Consider the following 15,810-nt stretch of genomic DNA (forward strand, 5'->3'; position numbering starts at 1 on the left):
TATGTATCCAACAAAGGTCTAATATCAAGACTCTAAAAGGAATGTAAATAAATCAGTAAGGAAAAATCAAATAACTTCATCAGAAAATGGGCAAAGGACATGAACAGGCACGTTACAAAGAAGACATACAAAGCAGCCAACAAACAAAAAGTGCTTATCATCACTAATCATTGGAGAAATGTAAATCAAAACCACAATGATACCATTTCATACCAGTCAGAATGGCTGTTACTAAAAAGTCAAAAAACAACAGATGCTAGTGAGGTTGTCAGAAAAGGGAATGCTTATACATTGTTGGAATGTAAATTCATTCAGCCATTATAAGCCATTTGGAAATTTCTCAAAGAACTTAAAACAGAGCTACGATTTGACCCAGCAATCCCATTACTGGCTATATAACCAAAGGAAAAGAAATCATTCTACCAAAAAGACACATATACTCATGTTTACTGCAGCACTTACTCACAGTAGCAAAGACATGGAATCAACTTAAGTGCCCATCAATACGGATTGGATAAAGAAAATGGTGGTACATATGTAACATGGAACACTATGCAGCCATAAAAAGAACAAAATTATGTCCTTTGCAGCTGGAGGCCACTATCCTAAGCAAATTAACAGGAACAGAAAACCAAATACCACATGTCCTCACTTACAAGTGGGAGCTAAACACTGAGTTCACATGGACATGAAGATGGGAACAACAGACACTGTGGACTACTAGAGAGTGGAGGCTGAGAGTAGGATGTGTGTTGGAAAACTGCCTACTGCTCACTACCTGGGTGATGGGATCTGTACCAAACCTCAGCATCACGCAATTCCCATGTAACAAACCTGCACATGTACTCCCTGAACATAAAAGATGAAGTTATTTATCAAAGAAAAAAAAGTTCAGCAACTAGCTGGCAGTCTCTATTTAAATTTTATAAAGTTAAAAATTAATTAAAAGTTAACAATATTACTTATTTACCTCACTTGATTCAAAATCAACCCCTTTCGATACTTGACTCTGGGACATGATTTTGCTGGATGATGTGCTGGACCACCTGAGGCAAAACAAAAACAAAAACAAACACAATGAACTACATAATTCATTAAGTGTGCCTTTCTGGCTAAGTTTTTCAATCCAGCAGCTGCCACGAATATAAATAACACACAACTCCCTTAAAATCTACATTAGAGGCAATAAAACTTAACTGTAAGGAAAAGGACTCTGGGGCCGAGGTTTGAACTCTGGTTTTGCCCTTTACTACCTATGTGGCTTTGAGCAAGTTACTTAACCTCTCTGTGCTTCAATTTCCTCATCTGTAAAACGGGGATAATAGTTTTATAAAGACTAAATGTGTTAATATGCTTAAACACTTAGAACAGTGCCTGACACATATTAAGTACTACAACGATACTTACTTATATTATTATAGTACTTATCATGTACCAAAATGTATCCATTACCATCTTCCACTTCTGAAAACCATGGGAACATTGAAATATTTTCTATTCAAATCTCAGTTAATAAGAAAATCATAATTCCTACTCTTTTTACTCTTTTTTTTTTTTTTTGAGATGGAGTCTTGCTCTGTCACCAGGCTGGAATGCAGTAGCACCATCTCGGCTCACTGCAACCTCCACCTCCCAGTTCAAGCGATTCTCCTGCATCAGCCCCCTCAGCATGCCACCATGCCCAGCTAATTTTTGTATTTTTAGTAGAGACGGGGTTTCACCAGGTTGGCCAGGATGGTCTCTATCTCCTCTATCTCTTGACCTCGTGATCCGCCCACCTCGGCCTCCCAAATGCTAGGATTACAGGCGTGAGCCACCACACCCAGCCGATTCCTACTCTTACAAAGCTTAACTTGCAGTAAATTCCTATGTCTTTTAATTAATAAGAAATTTAAGTCATTTTAGATCGGGGCCAGTAAGCAAATCTAGCCCACCACCAGGTTTTGTTTTTTTTATGGCCTATAAGCTAAGAATGGTTTTCACATTTTGAAATGGTTACATTTTAAATGGTTATACAAGTGTCTACCTACATAATATCCCCGGTTTTGCCTCTTGACCTGCCGAGCCTAAAATACTCCCTATCTGGCCTGTTAAGAAAAAGTCTGCTGATTCCCGTCTTCAATAAAAGTAGTGTTTATAAATTCTTAGTCTACAATTTTATTAACATGCTTTGGGATGTCATTATAGCAAAAGAAATATGTCCAAAGGTTTTATCTGGAAAAAAGAATGAGAATCACGAGATCTTATGTCAGAAGTAAATAGAAAAATTCACAGGTCCTTTGCACAAAAGGAAAGGACAGAAGGATTTATCAGGCAAACTTGAAGAGCAACTAAGGTTCAGAGGTAGCAGATTAGCACAATTATCAAGGTCCACTCTGGTAAGTGGCAGAGCTTAAATAGTTTAAATTATAAATAAAACACCATGCATAACCTGCAATTACTAAAACATTCTGCAAAAACAGTCTAAATTATCATTTAGATGCTGTAATTAGAAACACCAATCTGCCAAAGCTGATTTCTGATGTGTTTCCAAAATCTCAATTTTGGAAATTGCCTCTAAAATTTTAAACAGCCTCTCAAAACTTAAATGATTCTTATTGCTTGCACAATGGTCAGAGAAGTTAGTTACCATACCAAGAAGCAACAACAGAGATGAGTTTGGGGTCAGAATGCCTGGACTGTATGACTAGTTGGGTGACCTTAGGTAAGTCACTTAGCCACTGTGCTTCACACTTCATCTGTAAAATGGGGATGATAAAGTTATAACTATAATCTATCTCCTGGGGAAGTTGTGAGCACCACGCAAGCTAATTCACGTGTAAAATGCTCAGAGAAGTGCCTGGCACATAGGAAGTGCCAAACAACTGTGAGTTATATTACTATTTCATGTCTAAAGAAATCGGCAGACATTTATACAGCTGAAAAGTAAACAATCTACTGTGATATCAAAAGCAAACTATTTTTTCTTTAATATCCTTAAGCATATATCAAAAATATCAAAATAGCATTTTGATCCATTTCTGGAAAAAAAAAAAAACTTAGAAAGCTAGATCTGATTTGTGTGTGCTTCAATTTACAAAGACAAGAACAACCAAACAAGGACTCAGAAAGGGGCCCTTACTTCCTTCCAAAACCTGAGGTATCCTGATAATCTTCCAATAAATCTCCTTTTCTGTAAGAGAATCTGAGTTAGGTTTCTATCAGCTGGAACCAAAGGAGTCCTGTTAAATACACATAAATGAGCCTGAGAAATTCAAGTAAACCTTCGTGAGCTAAAATAAGTCCCTCCACTACTTACCATAAACATATAAACTGACTTGCATCTGTGCCCATCTTGGTATTTTTTACTCCTATAAAGGCCAGTATAGCCTTCTGCAACTCTATACTCTCCCGGATTTTTCTCATGTCTTTATTGTTTTTTTCTACTCTACCCAAAGGCTGAGTAAGGTTAAAACTGCAGGCTAGGAAAACAAACACTCTTCTGCTCTGCCTTCTTTTTTGAGGTGATCCTATCCATCCCAATGGTTTTAAGTATCATCTGCATGCTGTCCAGAGGTAAATGTAAGTACCATTTCAAACCCCTTATCTGGGACGAGCACGGTGGCTCATGCCTGTAATCCCAGCACTTTGGGAGGCCGAGGCGGGCGGATCACGAGGTCAGGAGATCCAGACCATCCTGGCTAACACGGTGAAACCCCATCTCTACTAAAAATACAAAAAATTAGCCGGGCATGGTGGCAGGGCCTGTAGTCCCAGCTACTCGGAAGGCTGAGGCAGGAGAATGGCGTGAACCCAGGAGGCGGAGCTTGCAGTGAGCTGAGATCGCGCCACTGCACTCCAGCCTGGGAGACAGAGCGAGACTCCGTCTCAAAAAACAAAACAAAACAAAACAAAACAAAAACCCTTATCTGAGTTCTGAATTCACACATTCAATTGCCTATAACTTCCCTTCATGTAAGTTTCTAGGCATCTCAAACTTTTCACATCTAAAGTGCAACTTTTAATTATATGCCTATCATTCCCTACAACACATCTGTCCTTTCTTTTGTGCCCTTCTCAATATATGGCACAATGTAAATGCTCCAGCAAGAAATCAGAAAATCAGTCTTGATTCCTTATTCTCCCTTACTCCAAATATTTAATCCATCTTCAAGTTTTGTCATGTCTATCTTCAAAATATATCCTGAAACCATCTGTTTCCTCCATTTCACCTACCACCAGCCTGTGCAAGCCTCCATCATCTCTCTTAGCTCGGACTACCTGCAGCACCCTCCTTTCAGATAAGCTTGTTTACACTTGCTCTGCAACCACAGTGATCCTCTGTAAATGTAAATCACAAGGTGCCACTCCTCTCTTAAAATCTTTCTGTGGATTCCCACTGCATTTATAACAACATCCAATACCTTTGTAGTGCTCACCTGTTCCTGCAGCATGATTTACCCTGTCTCTCTTTTCTATTCTCATCTCAAACAACCTCCTTTTCCACCACACATTAGTCATTGGCTCCTAAATAACATTATTAAACTTGCTTCTTCGATAGACTGTGATATGGTTTGGCTGTGTCCCTACCAAATCTCATCTTGAATTGTAGCTCTCATAACTCCTAAGTATTCTGGGAGGGACCTGGTGGGAGATAATTGAATCACGGGGGCAGTTCCCCCATACTAATCTCGTAGTAGTGAATAGGTCTCACAAGATCTTTCACTTGGCTCTTTTTCTCTTCTTTTGTCTGCTGCCATGTGAGACATGCCTTTCACCTTCTGCCATGATTATGAGGCCTCCCCAGCTATGTAGAAATTTGAGTCCATTAAACCTCTTTGTTTTGTAATTGCCCAGTCTCGGGTATGTGTTTATCAGCAGTGAGAAAATGGACTAATACAGGCTGCATGCACTTGTCCCTCTGCTTTTTGCAAGGCCACATTTCCCTTATTAAAATTTCGGCTTAAATGTAGCTTCCTCAGAGGCTTTCCATGACCATCCTTCAAAGTAGATGCCCGTCCTGTGCCACTGTTTCTTCTCTCTACACCAGATCATTTCCTTTAATGCATGCTAACTGATAGGCTGATCACCAGCTCAAATGTCACCTATCTTCTTTGTAAAACCTTCAATGACCTTTCCCAGGAAGATACTGGCACGTCCCTTAGATTTCATTACACCTGAAGAAAACATTTATCTTGGTGGATTAGCAGTGCCCTGTAATTAGCATACCACTAAAGTGTAAATTCCTTGAAGGAAGAAACATTTCTTTTATCTTTCTATCCCCAGAACCTAGCATGATGTTTGAAGGATCTAATAAGTGAACGTGGAACTATACTTACACTTGCTCTAACATTAACCTTTAAGTCACATACAGCTTATATTCTCAGTGGGGTCAGTATCATAAAGAACAAAAATTGGCTCCAGGGGATAGAGTGGGATGAAAAAGCTACGGTTTTTGGCCCTCTCAGACTCAACTATACCCAAAAAAAATTTCATTCTTTAAGTATTTAATTTCTAATGTTAGGGAGAAATTGACTTACATCTAAGTTACTTAATTCTTCTCCTTGGATAATCAAGAAATGGCTGAGATCATGAAAAAAAGCTTGAGAAACACTGATATAAGGCTTTTTCCTCAATCACCCTTCTTTCTGGATTTCCTGCTCATGCCCTTATTCTCAGCTGGGACCACCATTCTCCACCCTACTAAGCCAAATCTTATCTTTGAAACCTCAGGTCAATTTTACTCCCTCCATGAAGCTGCTTCTTCTAGCCCACATTCCTTGTTCCTTTTTTCACCAGCCCATAAGCACTAACACTTATGGGTCTGTAATATAAAATTCTACACCTAATTATGTACTAATTCATTCTTTGATGAATCCAAATATGTTCATTTCTCTTTTCCACTATAATTGAAGTTACCTGAAGGCAGAGGCCATATTAAACCATTCGTTATGCCCCTCTCTCATCAGACCTAATATAATGCTCAAACAGAAAATAAGTACAAAATAAGGCAGTTGATTACTTTATTAAGTAGAAATTCTCATTATTCGAGCTTTAGTTAAGCAGTATTCAACCAAAATGTTAACGTATAAAAGCAAATGGTAATAGTGAATCAAGTTAAGCTTAACAGCAATAGGCAAAAAATCCCAAAACACACAGGAAGAGCATGCAAGTCCTCTGAAGGCAGACTGAGTCTACGTGATCCCCTTTTTAGTGTTTAGTACAGTACCATTTGTAGTTAAGAATACAAAAATAAGACAATGACAAAAAGCTGAAATCAAATGATAGCAAAATACAAAATTATTTTCTGTTATTTGGAGAGAACACAGTCTTCCATTAAGAAAAGCACTGAGGCCAAGCGCACTGGCTCACATCTGTAATCCAGGCACTTTGGGAGGTCGAGGTGGGTGGATCGCCTGAGCTCAGGAGTTCAAGACCAGCTTGGGCAACATGGCAAAACCCTGTGTCTACCAAAAATACAAAAAGTTAGCCACGTGTGGTGGTGCACGTCTGTAATCCCAACTATTCAGGAGGCTGAGGTGGGAGAATTGCTTGAGCCCAGAAGGTGGAGGCTGCAGTGAGCCAAGATCGCACTACTGCACTCCAGTCTAGGCGACAGAATGAGGCACTGTCTCAAAAAATAAATAAATAAATAAAAAGAAAGAAAAGCACTAATAAAGTCAAAAGGAAAAAAATTACAGGCTATTTCAATTTTCACTGAAAATCCTTGTACTAATGCTGCATCAACTCTATAAACTAGCCCTTGGTCTGTTTTCATTCCTCTACATACTTTGCTAGTTGAAAATAAGTCTGTTAAACTTACATGGCATAGAAAAATGTGTAACTTTGGAATTCTGGATAATTTTTAATTTTTTTCAGATGTTTCTTTTTGCAGAAAATCACTGCACCTACCTTTGATCTGTCTTTGAAGTGGTAGGAAAAATGTCTTCTTCCACATCTGATTCATCTACCTCAATCACCTGGCAAGGAAACAAAGCAACAAACAGTTTTTGTGAGAACAGACTCTGAATAAAAATGAAAATGAAGAAATGAATTACACGATTAAATCTTAGTTATATATGAGCCACAAAAAAGGAGACAGAAAGCCATAACCATTAAAACTAACACTCAGTCTGACCTCCCTCCAATGTCCCTCTTCATTCACAAATGTTACTTTTTGCTCACCTCTCTCCTGGCCATCCCAGGAGCCTGAGCACCTAAGGGAACACAGTTACACTGGTGAATGACTTGCATAGGCTCGTGTGCAGACCTTATGACTTTCCTCTTAGTTTCTTATGAGAGGTGAGACCATCAGTGTTCCATCTCCAACTTTAAATGAGGTATCAGACCATGTGGGAAATACTAGATATCTTTCTGTTAAATCTGTCCCTCTTAAATACCATTTGTTAGTGTTAAGACCCAATAAAGATATTTCTGACTGTTGATTCTACCACCCAAAATACTATTTCTCTACATTTAGTTATCTTGACATTTGATACATACATTTGCCATATCTTCATCTAACTTAAGTACAGATGAGGATGAAGCCAAAGACCAAATACTGAACGAACAGCCCCTGAGGCTAAGGATGCTGTTAAATATCCTACAATGCATAGGACAATCCTTCACAACAAAGAATTATCTAGTCCAAAATGTCAACAGTGCTACTACAGAGAAACCCTGATGTAAAGGGAAGAGTATTGGCTCAGGAGTTAAGACACACAGTTTTGAAAGTGAAGTAATAAGAGAATCAAGCCCATATTGGACTCTTCTTGGAATCGAAAGGAAGAGCAGAAGGCCCAGGCTAAACCTAGGGCAAACCACACGGATCGCTGGACTCCAGCCTTTTCATTCATCTTAAGTCTAGCAACAGCTGTTAAGGCACAGCTAGTATTTTCGGAAGATAAGTAACAAAAGGAAACCCAGTATAGAAAAAACCTCTATAACCATTGAACTCACCTTCAGTAATAGTATTCCATGTATGAGCTCTTTTGGTTCAACACTGTTATCCTTGAAAACATTACTGTATACATAACATTTATGGATTTCTATAATAACCATTATTTTAAAAAAGAGAGCAATCAAGAAAAAAAAATCAAATCCTAGAAGCCCTAGAGATAATTGGTAAAGCTCCTTCCAGCTTTAATGTTCCATAATTTTTCTTCTTTTATTTACTTTGTAAATCAGAGAGTTGACAATTCATAATGCAGAAAACATAAATTATTAATACACAACTATAAAACTTTTTTTCTTACCTCTGAATAATTCTTAGTAGTGACATTTCGGGAAGGCTGCTGTCTTGTAGATTTAAAGGCTAGAATGAAAAAGATGAAATGTGCGTTATGTTATTCTTAAAATAACTTAGAAAAACTTGCATATTTCTTTAGCTAAAGATTTTCTGAGTCCTAGCTGCAAAACTGCATGATGCCTAATTATAAAACTATTTGATATTTTTAAAAATCTAAAGGGAGATAGAATTATAGGTATGCATAACTCAATGCCCAACTGTCAGTCTCATTATTTCCCAGCTTATTGAGATACTGTAGTGTTTATAAATACACACACAATAAAAATATTTCATAGAAAAATACCTGAAGGATAAAATCTAATCACCTAACCAAATGAACTACAAATGTATTGAAGGAAAGCCTCCTAATCCCTTCTTTGTTGTTGACGATACCTTTATCCCTGTTGCTACATTAGGAGCCATGGGGTTCCAGTAGTTTCTCATTTTCCTCTACCTTAGTAGCCATATTCAATATCTAAGAAATATTCCAGAGGAGAATTCTAGAAAACAGCATTCTATGATAAAAATTCCTTTGTATCCATACCTTTTTTCCTTTTAAACTTGGTTAGATACTTGAAGTTTAGCTAGCTCTTTATCTTTCCCTTTCTTTTTCCTTGACATCGAAACCTACAATAAGGCCAGGCTCAGTGGCTCACGCCTGTAATCCCAGTGCTTTGGGAGGCTGAGGAGGGCGGATCACTTGAGGTCCAGAGTTCAAGACAAGCCTGGCCAACATGGTGAAACCCCAACTCTACTAAAAAATATATAAAAATTAGCCAGGCATGGTGGCGGATGCCTGTAATCCCAGCTACTTGGGAGGCTGAGGCAGGAGAATCGCTTGAACCCAGGAGGCAGAGGTTGCAGTGAGCCGAGATCGTGCCACTGTGCTCCAGCCTGGGCAACAGAGCGAAACTCCGTCTCAAAAAACAAAACAAAACAAAACAAAACAAAACCTACAATAAATTTCAAACGTCTAATTTAGGTTTATTTTCTCCTATGCCTTACCAGTTTGCTAATATCAAAAATATCTTCCCCAAGATAACTCACAAACTAAATAGGGCACAGAAAAACAAACAAATACTCAAAAAATCCTGCAAAGTCCAAATTCTCCTAGTCAGAAAACTAACGAATCTTTCTATCTAACCTAAATTTATTGTGTTTGCACGTTTCCTATTCTAGGTTCTGTCCCCAAACTTGTAATATCTAAGAGGAGAAACGAGAGGCAGAAACAGTGTTCTTATCTGCTTTACTCAGTTACTTTTTTCACATCCTACTCTACTCAAAAGGCTAGACAGAGCAACTGAATAAAAAATCCAGTGATCATGATGATTTCAAAGAATATTTCTGTTCAGTATTTATTCACTGACTCCTTTAACTCTGAGATCCTAGAAAACAAGATACCTTTCTTTTTATCCCACTGGAAGGCAAAAGATGAGTGATGTTGTGAAATAATTTTATCAGAAAACTAAGCAATATGTTCTGTTAGGAAGACAATAAAGTGTGGTGGTTAAAAGCTCTGGTTTTGGAGTTAGACTCATTTTGACTTACTAGCTTGACTATGGCCAAGCTCCTTGGCTTCTTTAAAACTCAATTTCCTCGCCTGTAAAACAGTGTTAATACTTCATGCAGAAAACTGCTGAGAGGGTAAGAGGAAGTGTCTAGCAGATAGAAAGCATTCAAATACATGTAGCTATTTGGGTAGCAAACACAGTAGCAGCAGTGGTACCCACAGTGGTATAAATGAAATGTAAAGGCAGTGACTTCAGAGGTACTTTTATTCACCTAGCCACTATAGTCTGCTGACTAACTTCAATGGAAAAATCTGGGCTGTCAACTCCTATTTACAACTCCTGTGGCTACAAGTGTAATTTTTATCTTTTCCAATGAAATTGCAGCACAATAATAAATTTCCATACTCCATGGACCTTGTTATAAGAGAATTTGACCTTTATTTATCTCTTCACTCCTCCATTTAAAACAGAGATCTAGAAGTTACAGTCTTAATTTGTTGCTTCTGTCCCAAAGTGATGACAAGTATAGTTACTACTTCACAGGTATTCTGTCAGAGACTTAAAAAAAACCCCACCAAATCCAACCTGATAAAAATGTTTCACAAATTTATACTTAAAAAATCAGTTCATTTTTCAAAAAAAGGCCTAGTACTGGAGGTAATCAGTTAAGTTAGCGAAACCATTATATCAAATCAATTAGATAAAAGACAAATTTAGACCAATGATTCATATAATATTCATCTTCATAATCTTATTACAAAACACTACCACTAATATTAATAACAGCTATCATCTATCGCATTTTTACCAGGTGCTGTGATCAGTACTGTAAATACTTAAGCTCATTTAATATAATTACTCTGAAGTCAGTACAACATTGTCAAATTTTATAGCTAAGGGATCTGATGCTCGTAGAATAACACCAGTTTGCCCTTACTGAGGGCTTAATATGCATAGACACTGCCTGATACTTCACATGCATTTTCTCATTAATCCTCAAAATAATGCAATGAGGTGGATGCAATCATTGTCCCATCCTACAGATGAGAACACTCATTCCTAAAGATGAAAAACTTAACATATTTGCTGGAGGACACACAACTAGTAAAATTGAGAAGTCAGGATCCAAACCAAGATCTTCCTGACTTTAGAACCATGGTCTTCACCCTTATGCTACACAATCTCCAAGTAATTTTTACTCAGTCATTGTCAAGTATTTAACAAGCATCTACTATGTTATGTGCCAAATACAGTGGATACAGTGATGAGGAGGAATGATGCAGACCCCTTTCTCACAGCACTTACAGTGCAAGGGTGTTAAGCCAGCAGTAAAGAGCTGGCTGTGACTGATCCAATGGACCTGACTCCAGAGCCTGCATTCTTAACCATCATGCTCTGCTGCAAAAGGTACCATAATAAGATTTTTGCTTACAACATAATTCAGGAAATCTGATGTTTCGTATTTAGTTTATTTACATAGCCTCTTTTCATAGATGAATACTGTTTCCTTAAAAAAATTAGTCAAGCCATTCTGTAAAACTTTTAAGGCATCATAACTGGTCTCCAGTCTTTCTACACAAATAGAAGCTTTATTCTATGTTGTCAATAGGTAACAGTCATTGCAGGCTAGGTTATTCAGACAAAATGACCTCTCATTGTCTTCAAACTCACTTCTGCTGACAACAATCCAAATTAGTACCTCAAACATTAAAAAAAAAAAAAAATTCTCAATGGCATTGAAGAGCTGATCACATACCAAGGAATTACCAGGCCAAAACTGAAGAAAAGCTAGAACTCAGAGAGGTAAGCAGAGTCCTTTCCCTGAGTTCACTTTTCAATTGGGAAAATGTTAACATTGGTTTTGAGAATCCTGAAGAAAAAGAGAGAGGGCTATCACAGCCCACGGCTGCCCAAAGTGAAAACCCTGATGCATTTCCCTTCCTAAGGTGGAGCCCCAGTGGTTGAAGAGAGAAGCAGAGGTAAACAGGATTTCATAAGCATGTAACTGAGTACCCTCCTTTTTCTAAGAGGTAGTTCATTACTTTTTCTCTCTCTTTTCTCCTTTCCCCCACTTTCTACTTAGTTCTTTAGAAATGCAACCATAGTCTTTTACTTCCTCTTCATCAGAGACTCCCTAAAAGGGGAGTTCATCTAACTATGTGCTTGGAAGCTCCAGAGTTGAACTATCACCCACCAGGCGGTTGCCTCTAGAGATAACAGTCAATTTACAACCCAAAGTCCTGCTATGAAACTCTCACCAACCTAGAGTATTCGGCCACCTTTATAGCCTATTTCTACCCATGAAGATGCCAATTCAACTGCCTGGTAGATAAGACACCAAACTAGAATGCAAACCCCCCACTTGCTCGCTTCCTCCCCTGCATGCCACTCCTGATAGGCCCCCTTTAAAAGAGTCCACTTTCTGCTGCAAAGGGGGAAGCAGTACCCTTAAGGTAGGAAGCCTGTATTTCTTCCCCTAAGTTAGCTTTGGAATAAAAAGTCACTTTCTTTATACCACACCTTGCTCTTGTTAATTGGACTTTGCAAGCAGCAAGTGACTGAACCTGCATTTCAGTTACAAGTACGTATCAAATGACTGGTCCAAGAAACCCTCAAATTTAGCTCAAAGTGGTCTAAGACTTGTGGTGCCCTACAAACCTAGAGAAACAAACGTGAATCTTCTCTGAAGGAAGATGGCTTCATCCAAGGTCTCAAATTATTCCTGTTGATAATTTTCTAGGGACAGTAAGTAACAAAGCATGGAAGGAAATAAGTCACCATAAATAAGAACCAACAGAAACAGACAACAGAAAGAGGCCAAAGACATTCAGACACTAGGTTATTAGATACAAAATAAAAAAAGTCCTTACTGTGTACACACAAAAAATTAAAACAGGCCTAAAAATATCTTCAGAAAACTTCTAAAAACTATTAAAAGTGACAGAGCATATTTTAAAGGAAGCAAATAGGCTGGGCAAGGTGGCTCATGCCTGTAATCCCAGCACTTTGGGAGGCCGAGGCAGGAGGATCACATGAAGCCAGGAGTTTAAGACCAGACTAGCCAACACAGTAAAACCGTGTCTCTACTAAAAATACAAAAATTAGCCAGGTGTGGTAGTGCACATCTGTAATCCCAGCGACTCGGGAGGCTAAGGCAGGAAAATTGTTTGAACCCCGGGAGGCAGAGGTTGCAGTGAGCCAAGATGATGCCACTGCATTCCAGCCTAGGCGACAGAGAGAGACTCTGTCTCAAAAAAAAAAAAAAAAAAAAAAAAAAAAGTGATCAGAAATAATTATTCAGAATGTAGCACAGAAAGAGAAAACAGAAAATACAAGAGTCATGTGAGGAGAGAGTAAAAAGGTCTTATTATTTAACTGAAGACTCAGAAGGAGAATAAGAATAGCATAGAGGTAATATCTGAAGGGATAATAGCTAAGGATTTTCTAGAAGTAACGGAAGATAGCAGTTCAGAGATTCATGAAGCCCAATAATTGCTAAGCAGGATAAACAAGAGTACCATCTTTAGATTCATCACAGTGAAACTGCAGAACACCAAAAACAGCAAGCTGAGAGAAAAACAGGTTATTTTTTAAAAAACAAAAACCAACAAGCTTAACTGATATCTGATTTCTTAATTACAGTGGAAACTCAAAGACTCACTTTAAGTAATGAATTCTACCCACTGGAGTCAAGGAAAGCTTAACATAAAACAAGCCAGGACACTGGATTCCACAGGACACAAAAAAACAAAAACAAAAAAGAAAAAAAAACAAGACAGGACAAAAAAAGACGATTTGGGCTAAGGTAAAGGTGGGTAATCTACATCTATGACTCTGTTGATTGCATGCTAACCAATTTTGGTGGTTTAACATGGAAGTGTTCATTATTTTATTCACTCTTTTTCTATGTTCCTGTTTTCTCATTTTTAAAAGAACACTTGATAAATGCCTACTGTGCCAGGCTTTTTGATCATTTAATCTTCAGAATAACCCAATACAATAGAGATTATTATTTCCAATCATATCTACACAAACTAGGAGAGTGACTGATTTGTGTCAAGTCACAAAGCTGTCATTTGTTGAACGCAAGGTTGAACTCAGCATGAATCCTTTACAATTTTCCAGGCTGCCTTTTCTCTCTTTCTTCCTCTCTGCTTTTATATTAAACCTAGCAAGAATGGAAGAGCATCTTTCCAGATACCACTTCCTAAATGGCAATAAAGACAACATGTTTGTGAAGCAAAAAGCTAAGGATCTTAGCTAGCTCTTCTGAAGTACTAAATAATACTTGAGTAAAAATATAGCAATGGAATTTTTTGTAAGGTTTAAGAGTCATTTAATCAACCTGATTTTGTATCTTTTCTTCAATGTCAGCTGTCATTTGATAAATGTTGAAAATTCCTTTAATGGAGTGATACTTACTTCCAAGGCAAATTAGTCCATCTTTATATTAATTACATAGGTTATTCTGTATAATGCAAAAATTATTCTATGGAGAACTAGTAGCTAGGTCTCTAATCTTACCTTGCTCTGGAAACTAGTACAGTGGTCAACTACTGGTTGTAGAGTGCAGAGAATATGAGATCATTCCCAGATCTGGTACTGACAAGTTATGAGATCTAGGGTAAGCTACCTATCTTTTTAAAGCCTGTTTCCTTTTCTGTAAAACAGAAATAATATAGTAAGTACCTACCCCACAGACCTGTTAAGAGGCAAGCAGTTTCATAAATATTAGCTATTATTGCTACTATTAGTGGTTTTATCAACTCAGGACAAAACTGCTTGGCTTAGTTCCCTCACATATAAAACAGGGGAACAAAGTTGTTCTTAAATCTTCCAGGTCCATTCTATCAGATGAGAAACTTAAATCAGTATGTTTCTAGCTATTCCCATCCATCCCCATTGGGCCAGGAGTTCTTAAGCTGGAAAACACGAATGCGCTTCATGGGAGTGGCTGAACCCTTCGAAATTGGGTGCAATTGCATGTGAGTACTTATTTAAGGAGAGAAGACATAGCTTTCATCAGATTTTTAGAGAATCCATAAGCCAAAATAGATTAAAAAGCATTGCCTTTGGGACTAAACAGATCAAATCTATTCATTCCACATTTTACACGATAGAACATAATCTACATAAAGATCTGAATGTTTCCCAGGTTAGATATCCTAAATCCTAAGTTCCTTCAACCATTTTTTTTTTTTTTTTGGAGACGCTCCGTCACCCAGTTCAGTGGCATGATTTCGGCTCACTCCAACCTCCACCTCCTCGGTTCAAGTATTCTCCTGCCTCAGCCTCCCAAGTAGCTGGGACTACAGGTGCACGCCGCCATGCCTGGATAATTTTTTGTATTTTCAGTAGGGGACAGGGTTTCACCTTGTTGCCCAGACTGGTTTCGATCTCCTGAGCTCAGGCAATCCGCCCGCCTCAGCCTCCCAAAGTGGTAGGATTATAGGCATGAGCCACTGCGCCTGGCCAACCATTCTTTATATTATTTGGTATCTCTTCTGAATGATCATATATAGTTGACAGTCTCCTTGAAATATAATTCCAAAGAGGAGTACAGTATCCTTGGCATGTTATGGCCAATTTAGTACACAGGGAGAACTTCCTTGCTGTGCAAGCTTGTCCAACCCACCTCATTTTGTTATTGTTTTTGTTCTGTTTTCTTTTGTTTTAGGCTTTTAGCAGCCTGAATCCATGGTTTTTAGTTTCTGTCGCTAGTGATACGAGGAAAAGAGGGATGAGAAAAGAGCTTTACTGGCCCAACCAGAAACAGAAACTAAGAATCCATGACTGTATTCTCTCCCTTGGACACCTCTGCAAGACTCATTAAATGCTGTTTAAAATATCAATAGATTTGGACAGTTGGGTATGCCTGCATAACTCTTACTGACCTAAGTCTTTTTCACCTGGGTTGCTATTAAAACTCACATACCTCTCACAACTCTACTTGTGCAGCTGTCCTTTTGGACATAAATGTGGTTTATATTACCCTTGATAAACTTCATCTTCTGAGAATTAGTTCAGCTCCCC

General features: G+C 38.1%; 1 protein-coding gene across 2 annotated transcripts in view; it reads right to left on the reverse strand.

Moving 5' to 3' along the window:
* Window positions 1–15,810, reverse strand: part of MRE11 (MRE11 homolog, double strand break repair nuclease) — a 78,130-nt gene that overhangs the window by 9,614 nt on the left and 52,706 nt on the right. For both annotated transcript variants that reach the window (XM_016921830.4, XM_016921831.3), the window contains 3 exons: window positions 8,235–8,293; window positions 6,892–6,959; window positions 971–1,046 (listed from right to left, as the gene is read on the reverse strand). In XM_016921830.4, the coding sequence (XP_016777319.1) occupies window positions 971–1,046; window positions 6,892–6,959; window positions 8,235–8,293 (203 nt within the window). The remainder of the gene's footprint in view (window positions 1–970; window positions 1,047–6,891; window positions 6,960–8,234; window positions 8,294–15,810) is intronic.

Source organism: Pan troglodytes, chromosome 9, assembly GCF_028858775.2.
Source record: "Pan troglodytes isolate AG18354 chromosome 9, NHGRI_mPanTro3-v2.0_pri, whole genome shotgun sequence".
Classification (NCBI taxonomy): Eukaryota; Metazoa; Chordata; class Mammalia; order Primates; family Hominidae; genus Pan; species Pan troglodytes.